This window comes from Cyanistes caeruleus, chromosome 29 (assembly GCF_971803275.1).
Source record: "Cyanistes caeruleus chromosome 29, bCyaCae1.hap1.1, whole genome shotgun sequence".
In the NCBI taxonomy this organism is placed as follows: Eukaryota; Metazoa; Chordata; class Aves; order Passeriformes; family Paridae; genus Cyanistes; species Cyanistes caeruleus.
The window spans coordinates 4369348-4387855 of NC_141729.1; the positions used below are offsets into that span (position 1 = coordinate 4369348).

At 50.3% G+C, this 18508-nt stretch overlaps 2 protein-coding genes across 18 annotated transcripts in view; both read right to left on the reverse strand.

The window, feature by feature from the left end:
- GFPT1 (glutamine--fructose-6-phosphate transaminase 1) overlaps positions 1-8458 on the reverse strand; it is a 29093-nt gene extending 20635 nt beyond the window's left edge. For 4 of the 14 annotated variants that reach the window (XR_015279712.1, XM_086865223.1, XM_086865222.1 and 1 more), the window contains exons 1-7: positions 7739-7837; positions 3757-3864; positions 3224-3331; positions 2890-3015; positions 2204-2262; positions 1528-1662; positions 650-711 (exon numbers count right to left, since the gene is read on the reverse strand). Coding sequence is in view for 13 of the 14 variants with exons in the window: in XM_086865223.1 (XP_086721349.1) it covers positions 650-711; positions 1528-1662; positions 2204-2262; positions 2890-3015; positions 3224-3331; positions 3757-3864; positions 7739-7745 (605 nt within the window). In the remaining variant the exon portion in view is untranslated. Of the gene's footprint in view, positions 1-649; positions 712-1527; positions 1663-2203; positions 2263-2889; positions 3016-3223; positions 3332-3756; positions 3865-6109; positions 7634-7738; positions 7879-8089; positions 8252-8375 lie in introns of those variants that run through there. The other 10 variants (XM_086865221.1, XM_086865220.1, XM_086865213.1 and 7 more) reach the window with 7 other exon arrangements.
- Positions 8459-10154: 1696 nt separating this feature from the next.
- NFU1 (NFU1 iron-sulfur cluster scaffold) lies at positions 10155-17895 on the reverse strand. 4 transcript variants are annotated; one of them, XM_086865227.1, is made up of 8 exons: positions 17810-17895; positions 16702-16808; positions 16212-16347; positions 14377-14443; positions 13576-13690; positions 13315-13378; positions 11050-11224; positions 10155-10377 (listed from the first exon to the last, which is right to left on the reverse strand). In XM_086865227.1, exons 1-8 carry the CDS (start codon positions 17854-17856, stop codon positions 10330-10332), a joined length of 759 nt encoding a protein of 252 aa, XP_086721353.1. In that variant the 5' UTR covers positions 17857-17895; the 3' UTR covers positions 10155-10329. The 4 variants fall into 4 exon arrangements, with proteins under 4 accessions (XP_086721353.1, XP_086721356.1, XP_086721355.1 ...); XM_086865230.1 differs by lacking the exon at positions 17810-17895 and adding an exon at positions 17467-17762; XM_086865229.1 differs by lacking the exon at positions 17810-17895 and adding an exon at positions 17192-17280.
- Between the last annotated feature and the right edge of the window lie 613 nt (positions 17896-18508).

Sequence of the window (18508 nt, forward strand, 5' to 3'; positions counted from 1 at the left end):
CAGCACCTGGGGACACCCAGCTGGCCCACACCCCCACCAAGGACCCCCCAGCAGCAGCTCAGCTGCACCAGGGCACAGCCAGAGCCCCCCAGAGCAAACACAGAAAGAACTGCGGGGGAAAGAACACGAGGACGTGAGGAACCTGCAGCAGGGTTAGACAAACTTCTCAAGAGTCACTGCACACCTGAGCCAGGAGCTGCTCCTCGCTGGACAAACCTACAAACAGCTGTTGGCACTGAAGTTCAACCCTGCTGAAACCACCCCAGCTGATGCTGGTGTTTAAAAGTGGGATAGAAAACCTGAACACGAGGCTGGCCCAAATTCCAGGCCAAGTGGAGGACTTGGCCAAGTGCTGCCACAAGGGCAAGCACAAAGGAAAAGGCAAAATCATCTCCTTTCAAATCATAAGCAGAGGATACCAAAATAAAGCTGATCCAGACCAGGTACAGCTGGTCAGTAAGAAACTTCCAAAATATTTCTGGGAACTTTCTGTTATGACACGTGGAAAACAAGAGAAAGGAAATTAAAAACAACAAACACCCTCTTCCCCAGCATGATGAGAATGATCTCTACTCTGTCTTCTAACGTGGGGCACAAAAACAAGTGACAGACAGGGTGCAGGAATGTTCCTCCCCATGACAGCACTCACCTGGTACCAACTGCCTGCCCAGGGTAATGAACACTCTTGAACACGAGGGCAAAAGCACCTTCCTGCAACAAGAGAAACAAACTGTTCATCCCTTCAGCTGAGACCTGGGCACTGTTTCAGTGTTCCCAGCACAGAAACTGGGACACCAAAGAGGTTTCAGAGATGTTTCCAGAAGCACCTGTAACCCCAGCCCCCCCATCCTGGAAGGATGTCCCTCCCCTGAGCCTGGCAGCACTTCTCAACCACTGAAGGAGTCTCCTGAAGCCCCAGAGAGAGACTCAGACTCCCTTGGTTATCCAGGTGAGTTCTGCCTTAGCTCAGGGTGCAGTGAGGGGACCTACAGAGGCAAAGATCTGCTAAAAGCAGCACCAAAACCTCAGGGTGTTTTCTCAGCTGAGGTGCCACAACCTGCCAGCAACACAAGCTCTTGGCCTGTTGCTACAACAGCTCCTGGCAGGGAAACCAGTGAAAACTCAGCTGATCCAGGTGCTGTGGGGTGAGAGCTGAACTGTGCTGGATCCTGCTCCTGCACACAACCAGGCAGTGGAGGCAGAGGCTCCACGGAGCAGCTCCCACCAGGGGTCAGCAGCAATCCTGGATGGAGCTTTGGAAAGGACTGGAAGCAGCACAGACTCTCCCAGGCCAGCTCCCTCCCCACTGCCACCACCCCAGCCAGGGGCTGGCAGGCTCCAGGTGCTGCTGTGCCCAGGAACTGAGACATTTCCCAGATGAACACTGACAAATGCCCAAGGAAACCGAACGTTCATTCATCCTGAGATGAGCAGTCAGAGGCAGGAGAGACACAGGCATGCCCAGAGCATCCTGCAGCAGTGGGGGCAGGGGTTTTTTGGGTGTGTGGGTGGCACTGTGCCCATTACCAGCTGCTGGATGACTCTCTCCACCAGCGTGGAGAAGCTGATGTCGTCGCTGTCGCGGTTGTCGTACATGTACTTGACCAGCTTGACGATGCTCTCCGTGTCCGTCTCCGACTCGAAGTCGTAGCCCTTGCTCTCCTGCAGGGACAGCCTGTGTGGGTGACTCTGCCTCCTCTTCCCCCCTGCTTTGCCCTCCTTCCCTTCCTCCTCACTTTTCTTTCCTTCCCACCTTTCCTTTCTTTGTTTTTACCGCTCCCTTTCTTTCACCTTGCCTTTAACTTTTTCTTCCCTTTTTCTCATGCTTTTCTTTTTCTTTGCTCCTGCCTTCCTCCCTCATCTTTCCTTTTTCCTGCTCTTCCTTTTCTTTCCTGCCTCTCCTTCTTTCCTTTCCTTTCCCTTTTCATACTGCAGTTGTTCTCACTCTTTTCTCCCTCTTTTTTTTCCCATCCTTCGCTCTGCTTTTCCTCTTCCTTTTACCTCCCTGCCTTTCTTTTTTTCCTTTTCTCCTCTTCTCACACTCTCCTTCCATCCTTCCTGCCTTTAAACTGTGAGAGGAAGAGAGGGCAGTGAGTGGGAGAGTGAGGGGAGTGGAGGAGTGTGAGAGTGTGAGCTGGAAAGGCTGTGAGAGCAAAGGGGAGTGGGATAGGAGGGAGGGTCTCACCCCCCAGGGGTCACTCACCAGGAATTTCTGCAGGTCCTTGTAGTTGGTGATGATGCCATTGTGGATGACGATGAACTCTGGGGACAGAGGAAATGCCCTGCTCAGCCCCGTGCCAGCCCCAGCCTGGCAGCAGAGCCCACTCGTGTGATTGTGGGACAGGCCCACATTTCCCATCCTGGTGCCATTCCCTGCTCTGCCCCCCTGGCATGGCCAGAGATAACAGTGGCCTGGGTGGTCCCAGGGCTACCCACACCCTGCAGAGCCTCTGGAGGCACCTGAGCACTTGGCAGCTCCTGCTGGGAGCAAAGAACTGCACGCTGCTGCTGCTGCTGCCACAAAAATTCTCACTTCAGTCTCGTTTCCTCCTGTCTTCTCGTCCTTTCTCTGTGCCCACACACCCATCCTGGCCCTGGCACCCACCCCAACCCTTGCTGGGATCCCTCACTGTGGGGAACATCCCTCGTGGCTGGAACCCGAGCCCAAGCCCTGCAGCTTCACCACAACCGGGCTCAGCAGCTCCATCAGGCCTGAATGACCCCAGTGCCTGCCCAGCCACCCCTGCCGGGACATGGAGGGGGCAGAAGCTCTCCCCGAGGCTGCAGGAGCTGCTGGGGAGCTGCAGGAGCTGCTGGGGAGCTGCAGGAGCTGCTGGGGAGCTGCAGGAGCTGCTGGGGAGCTGCAGGAGCTGCTGGGGAGGCACTGACCATTGTTCTTGTCGGAGCGCTGCGGGTGGGTGTTGACAGGGTTGGGCTCCCCGTGCGTGGCCCAGCGCGTGTGGGCGATCCCCAGGTGAACGTCAAACTCGATGTCCAGATCCATGTCCTGTTGCTCTGCAGCACAAAGTTTTAGTCCTGAGGGGTTGTCCACACCCTAGGCCAGGCTGGGAGTCTCAGCAGGCCTCAGGGACCACGGGACTCTGTCTCCTTACACACAAATTACTTGGAAATGTGTGGGTTTGGGTAAAACAGGTAAAACATTCAAAACACACAGATTGGTGAGGAGACATTTGGAGGGAAAGGAGGAAAGGGAGATACCTACTGTGAACCTCTTCATCCAGAGCCTTCACTTTCCCCGTCTGCTTGATAATGTGGATTTTGCAAGCATTGGCTTCCCAGTCTTTGTCATTTCCACCGTCCAGTCCCACACCTAAACCCCACAGTGGAAAGAGGGTCAAGTGCAGAAGTTATGACAGCATTTTATGGGAACAAATTCTGGCCTTTTTGATTCCTCCTGAGCCCTTTCTCCAAAAGCTGGCCTGCCACATAAAGGCAAGAAACCCCTTAGATCAGAATTAAGTTTTCCCTTTGTCACCTTGTCAGTATTTTCCCCTTAGATCAGAATTAAGTTTTCCCTTTGTCACCTTGTCAGTATTTTTAAAGCCTCAGGAAAAAAAAAACCCACCAAACATCAAGAATGCTTTTAAAAATCTTTACGTTGAAATTAACCCAAACCTCTGACCACAAGCACATCCAGTTTGTGTTACAGCTTTCCTCAATAGCAGAAGGTGTCAGAAACCATTCCCAATCCCTCCAAGAAAAGCCAGATTCCCAGAAGAGCTGAGAGGGAGGCACCTGCAGAGTCATAGCCCCGGTACTCCAGGCGCTGCAGCCCCTTGATGAGGGTCTCCAGGATCTCCCGCCTCGTCCGGGGAACATGGTAGTTCAGGTAAGCAAAGATGCCTGTGTGGGGAGAAGGGAATCATCTCACACCAAAATCACAGCTGGGGAAGCTGGGTGTGAGCACCAGGTTCTGACTCCAACAGCCTCTCTGTGCCTGTGGGAAGCTCCTGCTGCACTCCCAGCTCTGCCTGCCACAACCAAGGCTCAGCACAGACAGCACTGACAGCCAAGACATGAAAAGACACCAAGTGCACAGAGCTTCGTCAGGAGCCCTCTCAGAAATGACAACTTCTCCATCAAAGATACAGTTCTTTGAAAGGGCTCGATGGAAATGTTGGTTTGGGTGGAATTCCAAGGCAATCCCAAGGAGTTCCATCAGGGTCCCACAGGGTGCACCACCAGCCTGGATGTCAGGTGCTGAAAATGCACAAACTTTGAGCAGAACGCTCCCCAAAAGAGCCCGCTGTGAGTTTCAGGTCCCCAGCAGACACAAAAGGAAGGAGTTTTGGTTTCAGTGCACATTTAGACGCCCTTGCACACAATGCTCTCAGCACCAGCATCACACCTGCCCTCTGTAACACTGCACGAGCCAGCAAGAGGAAGCACTTCACAACACCAGGATCTATAATGACATTTAATCACTCTGCTTTGACGAGCCCTGGGCTGGCGTTGTTGGAGGTGAATGACACAAAAAACCAGCCCTGGGAACTTCCTCCTCGTGCAGAGCTGTAGTTGTGAATTCACAGCTGCAAGGGGAGAGCAGCAAGGACACTGCAGGAATTCCTACCTGGCAGCCTCAGGAAACACAACACCCCTGTCTGGAAAGACCAATTCAAACCACATCATCTTATCAGACAACTCTTGAATGACTGAATTATCTCAGTCATAAGTTCTCTGTGCATTTCTCTCAAGTGAAATACTTTGAACAATATAATCTCGAATATAAAACATTTCCTTTCTTGCAGGTTTGCCTTAAACACCTTACCTGGGGAGCCACCAGAACAGGCATTCAGCTGCTCCTGACACTCAGCTCTCTCACAGAGCTGATTTTTAATACTCAAGCACAAATCCTAGGCCTTCTTAACACCAGCTGTGTAAAGAATTCCCTATAAAGAGGGTAATTTTAACAGAATAACATTTTCAACAAATGGACATTATTGATTTCTAAAGCTGACAGTCACAATACTTTTTCTGACAACTTTATTTTTTTTGGAGTTCAGGTTCCTTAATTTCATGGCATGTTCCCAGGTAAATTAAATGAATCACACCTTCCAAGTAAATTATCTTCTCGAGGTACATGAAGGAATTGCTTCTTGTAATCCTTTTCTACAAAAGCATAAAAAACTTCAGGCTGGGTTTACTTCCAGATTCCTTTTCCTAGTACTGTTAACTCATTTCCACAGACCTTGTACATTCACCTGGCAATTCCAAGGAATCCTTTATCCAGAATTGCTGCTCAGCCCCACTGGAGGAGCTCCTGCTGCTGCTGCCTGGCAGTTCAGGGAGGTGTGAGTCCCAAAACATCCCTTTTTCTGCCCAATCTGAGGAGCACAAGATCACTGTCATTGTTAGGACTGGGAGCTGCACAGGGGAGAGCTGACACTCAACTCATCACCTCCAGGCTGGGAAAACAGCAAACCAGGAAAACATCCACTCCCTGGGGATCCACATTTGTCCACTGGACACTTCTCACACTTCTCTGGCTGCCCACACACAACTCCCTCTGCAGCTAAAAAGGGCAGGAGAGGAAAGAACCAGAGCAGCAATTCCAAGCACTCCCTCTGGGCCACAGCTCCATGCTGCACAGCCAGGTGTAACAGAGGTGGAATGTCCCCACTGGCAGACAGGGAACCCCAGAACTAGAAACCCAAGTCTTTCCTAAACCCATTTTTATCTTCAGCAATCACCAGTAAACCAAGACCTGAATTCTACAATCCAGGAGCTAAATTCCAGAATCCCTTTGTGTCATTAAAGCCAGTCATGGCATATGACAGGTTTACTGATTTACAGAAGTGTCCATGGAGCCTGGCTACCTTGAAAAACCTGTTTCCTGGACTGTTTCAGATGCCATTGAACTGGTTGGACCAAAGGACACCCAACTCAGGGTTTAAACCAGGTGTTTAAACTGCAAGTGGCTGACACAAAAGCAAGACAAACCCTATTTTTCACTAACACTACTACAAACAAACCCCAGCACATCTAAACAGTATTCACTGTTCAAAGGCACTGGACTTGGAGGCTCCTTCCCTTTACCTGTCCAGCAGCACAAGCCCATCAGACCATGGGATTTTGTAAGGTCACAAACCTGAACATCATGCTGAAAACACTGTGTTGATAATTCCAGTCTGGCAGCTGCTGAAGCTCTCCCTTCAGTGTCACAGACTGAGGTATCTGAGAATTCAGATAACAATAGCAGCACTGTCACATTTATTTCTTTCAAAACTCATCTTAACAACTGCCCTTCTGTGTGAAGCGAATTGGATAAAACTGTGGACGTGGCTGGGCACCCACCAGGCAGCGTGGCAGGATAAAGCCACGTTTATCCATCCCCACTCACAATTCCATGACAGAAATGCTGTGTCTGAGGGCTCAAACACCAACACCAGATCCTGGGCCTGGGAAATCAGAGCCCTCTGCTCCAGATAAACCAGCAGCCCTTCGGTGAGGAGAGACAATCCACTCTCACCCCAGAATACATCCCCGAGCCCCAGAGCAACAGACAATGATCCCTAATGCTCTTCTCACTCTTTCCTTAAAATGTTTCAATATCCAACAAGAACTTCATTTGTATCAAAAAGGGGAAAACAGGTTCAATCCTGAACGCAACTGAGTAACTGTTCCCAGGGCTTATCACTGCAAAAAACACAAAGAGCACAATGTTGCACATTTCAAATAAGACAAGCACGAGGCACCAAAACCATCCCTACTCTTGCAGCAAGCTATTTATAATAATAATTATCCTTTCTATTCTTAGCTTTGCTCTGCTTTGTACTTTTAACACGGTGTTAAATGTGAGCTGAGGTATGAGTCTCTGATTCTCCACAGCTTGAAGGCAATGCCGGTTTGCCGGTTCCATCCCACAAAAACAATGAGAGAAATGGCAACTTGCACATTAAGTGTAAAACCCACAGTCTCGCTGAGAACATGATTTTGCACACAAAAATACAGGGGGGGGGGAAAGGTAGTGTGGAAAGGAAATAGGAAAATCCAACAGATCGCTGTTGCATAAATTTACATGGAAAACATGAAGACGATGGGATAGGAAGAGGAAGGATAAAAGCATAAATTGCTGTGTATAAAAGGTGAGGCAGGGTGGAAGGCACGGCGGCGAGAGGAGAACCAGGACCAGCCCTGGCCCGAGCTCACCCCGGCCTTGGGCCGAGCTCGGGGCACGGTCCCGGCCCCACGGCCCCTCCGTGCCCAGCCCACACCGAGCCAGCCCGGAGCCACGCGTGGAAAACAAATTATCGGGAGCTGTAACGCCTGAAAAGCAGCCCAGCAGAGTGGGAGCGGTGACTCCGACAGGAGCAGAGCCAGGCTGGGAGCGCCCCTTCCCACCCGTCCCCGCCGCGCAGCGGGGCTGCCGTGCCAGCCGGGGCTGCCGGGATCCACAGCACCGGGCCCGGCCGGGGTGTCCCGGCAGCAGCGAGCCCACCCCACCGGCACAGGGCGCAAACCGAGCCTGTGGCTCGCACAGCCCCTACGGTCTGCGGACAATCCGCCCTTTAAGGCACTAACGCGGTGCGAGCCGCCCCGCAGCGCCGGCATTCGGGATAACGGGGCCGGGCCGCCCGTCGCCACAGCCGGGGCGGCGGTGCCCTCTGTCCCCGCCCGGCCCGGGCCGCGCCGCGGCCTCACGGCGCCCGCCCGAGCGGCTCCTCCCGCCGGCTCGGGGCCGGCCCGGGCCCCGCCGTCCCCCCGGCCCGGCGCTCACCGCACATGGCGAGTCCCGCTCCGCAGCCGCGCTGTCTGAGGCGCCGGGGCCGCGCCCCTCAGCGCCAGGCCCGGCGCAGGCCCCGGCCCGCCCCGCCCCGGGCCGCGCCCGCCATTGGCCGCGCCGCCGCCGCCCCGCCCGGCTCCGGGACGTGGCAGCCGGGGCCGGGGAGGCCGGGCCGGTAAAGGGAGCGGGGGACGGGCAGCGAGCGGCGGAAACACCCCCGGGATACCGGGGTGGGCCCGCTTCCTGAGCGGCCCGCTGATTCCCGGCCCGGGGGGGGAGCCCGTTCCCAGAGCCTTGCCGGTAATTCCGCCTCAAAGCGGGGGATCCCCGTTCCCAGAGCCTTGCCGGTAATTCCCAGCCGCAGACGGCGGAGGGGAGGTGTTTCCCCCGCGGTAATTGCCAGTGCCAGGCAGGAGCAGCAGCCAGGGGATGATCCCAGGCCTTCCCGCAGCAGCGGGTGATGAGCCCGAGGCTGCTCGGGGCTGGGGCAGAGAACAAGCGGCTCCCGGAGCCCCGTGACACGGCCTCTGCTTTCTTACTCTGCCTCTTCTACAACAGCTCCCATTCAGAAACAAGAGAAGGAGACCATTAAGATGAATCTGCAAAGCGAACTGGGACGGGCGTTACAGACCGAGGCATGACATCCGTGCTGCTGGAGAGCTCAGTGATGCTGTCTGGCTGCGGCCACCCCATCAAAGCCGGCTTGGAAACTGACTAAAAGCCTAAGGCTACAAATGGCTTAAGAAAAATGCCATTCATTCAATTTCATATTACACTAAAAAGTCAATGGAGAAATATTTCCTTTAACAGCGCAGAAAACAACCCACAACATCAGGACACATAGAAGAGCTGGGATGAGGCACATTTTGAACTTGCTGCTGGCTGCACACAGCGGAGAGGAGGCCAGTGGATCTTGGGAACACGAGAAACCTGCAGCCTTTGTGCCAGGGCAAGGACACACCAGGACAAGGCAGGGCAGGTACCCCGGGACTGCAGGGCTCTCCTCGTCCCCTTCGTCTCCTCCTCGCTTCTGGGCTGACTTCAAGCCCTGATTTCCAGCGGTGATTTTCCAGGTGTGCAGGAAAGCAGCGAGCCCTGGGAAGGTGTGAGGGGCAGGAACACACACCCTGCAGGCAGGCCCAGCACCGCTGCTCCCCTCACAGCTCACCCTGGCCCGGGCATTCCTTCCCTGCCCTGCAGCAGGAATTTGGTCATCAGTACTCTGGTACAATTAGACACCGTGTAATTCATCAGAGAGTAAAAGGAAACATGGTGATTTCACACCGGTGTCCAGATCCTGAGAGGGTAACTCAAACAACCGTGGGTTATTAATCTCTGTGAAAGCTGAAGAAGTATTTAGCTAAAATATTAATTTTCAAATTTCTATCAAGTAATACAAAATTTATGGCTACCACATGCTGATGTGGTGCTACAGAGATTCTCCCCCAGCTGAACTGATCCTGTTTAGGGATCATTGGAATAATTACACTGGCAAGGGATGGAAAGGGAACACACCGAAGGCTGTCAAGCCAGTCATAATCCAAATGAGGACCACAAAGAAGGAACAGAATTCTTGGTCACAAAGCCATCTGCCAAAGCCAGGCACCAGGAAGAAATCATTCCTACCAACAGAAGTAAACACAAAGCCCCATTTATGTATTTCAGTGTCAACAGCAAGCACTTCTCTCCCATGGCGTGCAGGACTGGAAGGAGCCCTGCCCTGCCACATCCCCCTGCAGAGGCCGGAGAGCAAACAGGATGTGGCAGGAGCAAACACAGAGTCCCTGCTTCCCTCTGCCACCCTGCCCAGGCAAACCGTGCCCTCCAGCACTGCACCTTCCTCCTGCTGCTGAATTACACCCAGAAATCAGCTGCTGCATGTTTAAACACAGCACTAATGCTGGCTGAATGATTTTACTGCTAAATGGGCTAATTAGTCTCTCTACTTACTGAAGCTGATAAGGATCATTCTTTTCTAACGTTTACTTTAGAAGATATGATTTTTATAACAAACATTTTTTTGTTTCTGTTGCTATGGTTTGCAGTGTTAATGAGCAAGGAGGGAACTTTCCATAAGCCACAGCAGTGTTACATCCTCCAAAATGAACAGTTGATAAGTTATCTTTCATACACAAAAATCTGATAGGAATCAGCAGCTTTTTAACAAGACTTGATAAAATTAACATTCCTGGTGCTCCCATTTACAGAGTAAGGGCAGAGACTCCTGTCAGTCCCACAAGTTGGGGGAATAAACATTTAATTTGCTGTTTCACAAAAAAGCCAAGGCACTTCTGCCTTCTCTTTTTTCAGTAGTGAAGTTTCTGTATGAAAAAACAATCCATAAACACATCACAGTTTTCTGAGCCCGCTATTTCTTTCTAAAGACATAGCATAAAGTGGAGCAAAATAATTTTTTTGTAATGCAGTGCATTTAATAAATTAGTGGCTGAACTGCTTGAACTGATGGTACATTCTCACAGTAAGTACAGCTGTTTTTCTGACAAGGCAGATTTGTTTGCTCCTCAGCACAGAGATGGTTTACATACACCAGGAGGTAAATGTTATTTGGCCACAGATGACGAAGCTCAAGTAGAATTTGCTTCTTTCTCCACGTCATCATCATCGTCAACAACCTGAAATCAAATCCAGAAGTAGTTTAGATAAACAGTTTAAGCTCTCAGTCCTGCAGGATTTATTACATTAAATCCCTGCTGGGCCCAAGGAGAACAGCAGTTATTCCACACCACTGAACAACCACGGGCTCGGGAGGAAGGTAAGAAAAACTGGCAATCCAAAATGCCAGGAAGAAATGAGTTTTAATTATAGGAGCTGGTCAAGTTACCACAAAGGCCACAAAAACAATCGCTCCAGAGATCAGGTATTTCATGAGAATGCCAAAGAATCTGCATTTCAGGGGACAAAGCTCGCTGCTTTTTATCACATCAAGTCACCAAAGCACAAAGGTATCAGCAAACGAGTGTGTCCAGCTCTGGGCTCCTCAGCAGAGGAGGGGTGTGGGGGGTCCAGCGAGGGTCCCCTGCCTCCCCTGCTGCCCCAGGGCCACTGCTCAGGCCAGCCTGGCACCCACCACAGCCAGGGCTGCTCCCCAGCCGTGCAGTCCCAGCCCATGGGCTGCTACAGGAGCCTGCAGAGTTCTCTGTCTTTGCCAAGATACAGCTGCTGACTTGGAAATCCTGCATCTATACATCCCTGGCTTTCCCTAACAGCCAGCCTGTTCCTGCTGGAAAGAGACAAAGAGCTCCTTTTCCTGAAAAGAAAACCTCTGTGACCTCTCCTCGACCCACCTGTTCAACACCTTCCACCTCAGGGATGTAGAACTGCAGCATGTTCTGTATCCCGTTCTTGAGGGTGATGATGGAGCTGGGGCAGCTGGTGCACGACCCCTGCAGCTTCAGCTGCACGATCCCATCTTCAAAGCCTTTGTAAATAACATCCCCACCATCCTCTTGCACTGTGGGCCTGATGGAACACAATATTCAACTTAAACCTCACAGACTGAGACGTGGATCCCTCCAGAAACCCTCAGTAAAGCAATATTTACACCCACAAAAACTGTCAAGACAGAGGGATTCAGTCACTATTTCTCTACAACCACCTGGTTCCCATTTCCAACAACTCCTGCTGTGCTGGACTGTCTAACACAGAAACTTTCTGTGGGACAGTAGGCAAAACACTTTTTGTGATGAATGCAGCAGTGTATGAAGGAATCACTGAACTTTTAGGGCAGAGTGTGAGCACCCTGGAGCAGAGCCCAGCCTGCACAGAAAGCTCCCATGCAATCATTGCCTCAGGTACTGCCAGTTCAGCAGGGGTGTGTCCCCCCACGGCATGCAGCACAGCTGCCACCTGTGATAAGAAGCCCTGCTCTCATAAATAAATATGCAGTTCTCCACAATTCACCCAAGGATAGAAAATAGCTCCAAATATAAAAGCTTAATCCTGCTCAGGGGTGAAGGAAGCAGCTCCTGATAAGCTCACTGCAGTGCCACGAGCATTTCTGCAGCCTGCTCTCCCTCTGCCAGCCACAAATGCCCAGCATTGTAGCTCTGTCCCCATAGCAACATTTTTCCAGACCAAGTTAAAACCATCAAGTTACTCTAACAGAAGCTCTTTATACTGATTTCCAAAATAACCCTCTGAGAACTACAGTGCTAACAGAAAAATCTGCCAACCTGACACATTTATAAACTCACCACAGCAAATTATCTCCATTCCAGAAAGCCAAAGATCATGATTTAATATTCCACTTTTCTTACTTGAATTGAGTTTTTGACACACTACAGGACCTTTCAGATGTACACTGCCTCCATCCTGCACCTTCTGACAGCTTCTCTGTGTTTAATTTAGATTTGCTGGACAATAAATGCTCTATGTGTAGCCTGGCTTACAGATCTGAGAACACCCTGCTATAAAATGAAGATACACCACCACTGATATCCTCATCAACAGCTTCTTGCTGCACTGATGGCTACAGGGGGAGGAAATGAAGGAAATTAAAAAGTGGGAAAACCAGAATTATGGGCAGAAACTCAAAAATTACAAAAAAAAATTACAAAAATTACAAAAAGAAATTATAAAAGGCCCCTGGGAAATCAAGGACTCACACACCCCAGGGAGCTTAAAGAACCCAGCAGCAGCCTGAACATTACTGTCACAGCTTTATACAACGTGGTTCTTGGCTTCTGGTTTCAACACTTAGTACAAATGTCTGGGAAAGATGTTCCAGCTTACTTCTACTTTTCTTGCTTTTTCAGGAAAATTAAGCAGTGCCATGTGTCTGCTCTGAGATAAACAAAATTTTTAATCACGTGATATCACTTTAAATGCAGCATCTTAAAAAAAAATAAAAAAAGTGTCAAGTTTCTGGTTCCTGCAGCTTGTGAGCTGGGGAAGATGTCACCATCAGATATCACAAACACACCAGACACCTTCCCCTGCACCTCAAATGTCAAGTTGCTTTTTGCTTTTGGTTCACTTTGGAAGGAAATTAATGAGCACAAAAATACTCTTCAGGTAAACAACACGATCCACAGCCACTCCTGAGACTTCATGTGTTACCACCAGTTTCTAAATTCATGTGTTAAAGCACCAATAAAATCACAACAGAGTGCAAGGCCAAAATCCACTGAGGGCCAGGATTTCCCACCAGGAAATCTTCCTTTGGAGTATAAACTACTTTGGAATATTTAATGGAGAGGGAAAAGAACAATTACAATCCAGTTATATACAGAATACAATTATAATACAGAGAGAGAAAAAGGTGTCTGTAAAAGGAAAGCCTGTGCTGTTCCCACCCCTAAAGCAGCCTGGTTAAACCAGGGACCTGTCCAAGCCCTGCTCTGAAGTCACTCAGCAAAAAGGACACAGGAGCTTCAACGTGAAAACCAGAGAGAGTTTTCATCTGAACAGCATTCCCAGCTCTGCACTTGAACCCCTCCACATCACACACTGAACCATGAAATCACACTCCCAAAGGAAAACACAGTTCCCTAAATAAACCCAAACCCCAAGACTAACTCGCTCAGCCAGCAGCAATGTTCTCTTTTCACCTGATTCTTGTATCCAGCAGTTCCTTAATCATCAGTACAACTTCATCATCTTCTTCTGAAGCAGCTTGGGAAAAGAAAAATGTGCAAGTCAGAACACTGAGAAAATTCCAAGCTGCAAATTCCTGCCTGTGCTCATCTTAAGAGGTTTTAAATTTGAATTCTTCTGAATGTTTTTCTGAGGGAGAAGTGGAAGCTCCTCTGGATGTCACAAAAGCTAAAGCCAAAGGCAGACCTTGGCCTCTCCCTGAAGATTTGATTTACCTGTGTCTGTCCTAGGTGCCTCATCAGTAACTACAGGTAAGCCAGAGGCAAAGAAATCCATTATGGTTGCATAAATATCTGGTTTCAGTAAGTTCCAATCCAGGTCTTCACTCTCCTGTGAGAATCAGAAGAGGGGGAAAAAAAAAAGAATGAAGGAGAGTTCCTGCCTGCTGCTGCTATGTTACACAGAGATTCTTACATTAAAAATGCCATCATGGACTCTCAGATTTGATGCACAGAGCTCATGTCCTGTCGAGTCCAGCTTTGCCAAAGACATTTAGTCAGACTCAGGTTGTGTCAAAGAAGGGTCTCCTTGTTTGCAAGCCAAGCAAGTGCTTTTAAAATATTAGCTCAAAAGGTGTGAAACTCTCCAAAACACAAATACCTGTCAAGTAATAAAATTTATTTAACAGGTATTTTTATCAGCTGTTTCAGAGGCCCAAGATTGTCCATTTAGCAATTTCTCACTCCCTGAAGTGCCCTGCACTCTTCCTGCCCAGCTCTTACAGAACCCTTTATCTCTGGAGCTGCACACCTTGAGCACACAGCCCCATCCTGGTGCAGCAGCTCCCTCCTCCTGCTCCCCAGAGCCACCTTCCCATCTGAGCCCCTGCAGCCCAGCACTGAGCATTCCCAGATAAAGAACCCCAGCTTCCCTGGGATCCTGCTCCAGCGCTCAGCCACACGCTGCAGCTGCTGCTTTTCTGTCCTGGGCACTTGTGGACGCTTCTGTGGAACTTCCACCGTGCCTGGATCTGCTCTGTGGCCATCTCCCCACAGCTGCATCCCTGCTCTGCTCACCTTGGTGATTGTGATGAAGTCTGGCCCAAAGAAAACACTTTTAACTCCCTCAATCCGGAATAACTGTCTGTTAAGGAAACAAAGGGGGGGAAAAATGAGCAAAAACGCACTTGGTCTGACATTTCATTTTAACAATATGATTAACCCAAAAATTTCATCTACAGAAAAAGAAATTAAAGTTGTGGTAAACTTGTAGGTAAATACAGCATAAGGCTGTAAGAGTGGTTTTTGTAATTACAAAGAGAAAAAAAATTATTCTTCTAAAAGACTGTAAAACATCAAAAATGCAATGAATGAAAGACTCAGAAATCGTACGACAAAAGTATGTGTAATGGAAATTATAAAAGAGATTTCACAACACCCACTTGAAAGAATTTCTACACATGAAACAGTTGTACATGCACTGAGCATTTACATTGCTAAATCAACTGGATTTTGAAAAGACCTAAACCATGGAATTATGCAAGTGCACCAAACCACCTGAAATAATTAAATTATTCTCTTCCCTCCCTCTCCTCCAGGGAGGTTTTGTTAATTCTTTGGAAATTTTTATTCCAAATTATATTTAAAAGGGAATTATGCTCACTTTTAAAACAAAGTCATTCCACTTACCAAAACCATAATCTGGGTTCAGTGACACACAGAGCAGACAGTTTTCCCCACAACCCACACAACCACTGCACACACTGCAGCACATGCATCATCCTGGATGGAAATGTCTATTTGCAGATAGATGACAACAAAATGCCACTTTCTGACACCTGATTTCACTGTGCAACCTGATGCACCTTGGCACAACGAGATCCTACAGCTTCAGCGCTCTGCTAACACGTTGTGATGTCCTCAGAAACCTTTCACATTGGATTTATTACTGCAAGTCACAAAGCTGTGCCTGCAAAGATCCTGTTTGCTTTCCAACAGCCCTGCAGGAGAGCTCTGGGAACATCAGAGCTGCGTGTTTGATAACCCCCAGCTCCTGGAGGGAATGCCATGCCCCACAGCCTCTGCTTTTGCACACAATTCTGCCAAGGTACACAAAGCTGCCTTGGCCTGCGATCTCCAGGGGCAATCACTGCAGCATTTATGGGTCTCAGCCCTGCCCAAAGCCCTTCCACACACAGAGTTTGTTTTCAGAGACTGATGTGAAAGCAGTGACACAAAAGAGGTGCCTCCAAACATTCCCAGAGACCCAGGATGGTGCTCCAAGCCCTTTCAATGCCAAGAACTGAATCCTACTCCGGATTGTGCATTTTGATTACTGAAAGCTGCCCTCCCAAGACCTGTTATAGATCCAGCCCAGGACTGCAGCCTGTCTTTGAGTGAAGCATAAACCTTCAGCAAAGGAGAAATCCACTGGTCTTGAAGTTCAGGGTAGCCCCAAGTCTTGCCAAAGAGAGCTGCTGCATTTATTTCAGAGTATTTGCAGGCTATTCACTGACTGTTTCCCAATTCTAAACAGTTGCATGATTTCCAAGCAACTCCTTGAATAAAGAGCGTTCTGAGGGGAATTCATTTGAGAAATCAGGGCCAGAGGTCTCGCTGACGATGCAGTAACTGCCCACCAATACTCAGAGGTGAAGGAGTTACAAACACTGATTTGTAACCCCTCTCAATCCAAGTGCAGGAACCAGACTGTGGTGCCTCGAGCTGTGGGGAGTACAGACAAACAGCTGCAGCAACAACATTCCCAGCTTTCATCTCAGACAACATTAAATCTCAAATCCAAGCACCAATGCTCCAAAGGAGGAGCAGAATGATTGGGAGCTGTGTTTAAAACATCAGCTGTAGACACAGAGCCCAGACCAAGCCCACACTCATGGTGTGTTTAATAATACCTTGCTAAAGGTGAGCAATAGGCGGCAGCTGGTGTGGAAAACTCCATAGTCCTGGACTCCAGCACTTCCCTTCCTGGAATAAACTTCAAGCTATTTGGATTTGGTGTGTCCTGAGTTTGAATAAACATGCCTCTTACTGCAAAGACAAAAACAAGGAAGGAAAGTAATATAATCAAACCTAAGGAGCTTAAATGAAAGTCAAGTCCTGATTACTCAGCAAGCCCAGGGTGATCCCTCTGCTCCACAGACCTGCAGCCACGAGGCTTTAAAAACACAACCCAGAGCTGCAGGAACACTGCTGAACACGGGCATGTCACCTCACAGGAGACAGCAGGGAAAAGGGAACCTTGGCTTTTCTTTTGTTAACTTTTATTCACTAAAAATCATCACCCTCAGGTTGAACAGCAAACTTTTCAGCATTGCCATATGGTAATAAAAAGCCACAATGTTTTACCAGTTAAAAATCCGTTAATTTTTAACTGGTATTTACCTGCACGATGCCACACTGCAGATGGAAGGGATGGTTTCTTTTGCAGAAGCTGGTGGAAAGGCCGTTGAGTTGTCACATTATGATCTTTTAACAGCATATGACAGAACCTAGAGAAAAATAACTTTACTAACAATTTCCAAATTCCACATTTGCACTGTCCCAAAGAAAAAGTATTGCAGATGCTTTTAGCTGCCCCGGGGACTCAGCAAGAAACAGCTGGGGTGGTGATATTAGCTCAGACAAAGGTAAAGGAGGGAGAGCAGCAGGGAAAAAATAAGAAAACATTAAAAAGAAAAGCAAAGCATAGTGATGGAGTAACAGGCTTCACAGCTGGGAATACCTGATTTCTGCAGCTGTATGTACAGCAAACAGCATCAGGGTGTTTAACATCAGAAAATGAAAACAAAACCCATCTCACGTCACAAATACTAAGGATCAGTTATTATCTAGTTCCTCTCCTCATCAGCTGTATGGGAGGAAAGCTGATAACCTCAGTAAATCCCATCTGCAGGGGCTGGTTCTCTCTGGGGGTCATAAACCACAACACAGGCCCAGAAACCTCAAACATGGAACAGGAGCGAAGGTGTGTCTCATGAAATGAACATTTATTCTGCGAGCACAGGACACGTGAACACGGGAAAGGCCCGGTGTGTGAGGAATAATTTATCTCCCGGTACCGGTCCCGAGCCGGGTGTGTGAGGAATAATTTATCTCCCGGTACCGGTCCCGAGCCGGGTGTGTGAGGAATAATTTATCTCCCGGTACCGGTCCCGAGCCCGGTGTGTGAGGAATTTCCCCTCACGGCTCTCCCGGGTATGCAGGGCTGGGCACTCGGGAGCTGGGAGAAGCAGCAGCTGGAGGCCGGGAAGGGGCAGAGAAGGAGAAGCAGCCTCTCGCTGCCCGCCAGGAAGAAGCGTCAGCCCCGGCCGCGGCGGAGAGAGGAAGGGGAAGAGCAAGGAGCAGCCGGGGCGGCCCTGGAGGTCGCGGTGCCGCGGGGAAGGGGCGAGAGGGGCCCGCTCCGGGAAGGAGCCGAGCGGGAATAAGCCGAGCCGGGGCTGCGGGGGCTGCGGGAGCCCCGGGAGCCCCGGGAGGGCCCGAGGTCACCTACCGCCCGCCCAGCCCCGCCGCCGCGCACAGCCGCCGCGCCGCCGCCATCTTGGCGTCCCCGGGGCCGCTCCCGCGGCCGCCCGCGCGCGGCGGCGCCCCCTGGCGGCAGCGCCTGAGGGGAACGGCGGCCATGGCGGAGGCGGTCGGGACGGGACGGGCTCCGGGGCCAGCGCAGACACCGCTCCCGGCAGGACCGGCACCGCTCCCGGTGCTGCAGGACCGGCACCGCTCCCGGCACCACTCCCGGTGCTGCAGGACCGGCACTGTTCCCGGCACTGTTCCCGGCACCGCTCCCGGCACCGCCGCTGACCCGTGTGCCCGAGTGCCACACACTTTAACACATTTAGCGGCTGTTAAATCCCCCCGGATGGGGACAGCGCTCCAGCACTGCGCTGGGCAGCCCTTCCTGGGAAGGAATTTTGCCGGTTTCCAGCCTGAGGCCGCTCCTGTCCCTGTTCCTGGGAGCAGAGCCCGGCCCCTCCTGCCAGGGAGCTGTGCAGAGCCACAGGGCAGCACAGAAACAATGGACATTTACACCAAGACAGAAATTAAACTGAGAAGTACAGCAAAGCCCAAGTCACATTTTGCATTACAGAGCCTTGGCAGCCGAAGGTTTGATCAGCACACAGTGAGGCTGCACATGGCACCGGGCCTGCACGAAGAGCGCTGAGGAGCAGCAGCTGCGCAGGGAAGCCTCAGG

Excerpts from the sequence above, each read along its gene's own strand:
- NFU1 (XM_086865228.1), bottom strand. The coding sequence starts at position 17,091 with ATGTTAAACACCCTGATGCTGTTTGCTGTACATACAGCTGCAGAAATC. Across the intron at positions 16,809-17,041 it reads CATACAGCTGCAGAAATCAG|GTTCTGTCATATGCTGTTAA; the intron begins GTATTCCCAGCT and ends ATTTTTCTCTAG. Across the intron at positions 16,348-16,701 it reads TGCAGTGTGGCATCGTGCAG|TAAGAGGCATGTTTATTCAA; the intron begins GTAAATACCAGT and ends TTGTCTTTGCAG.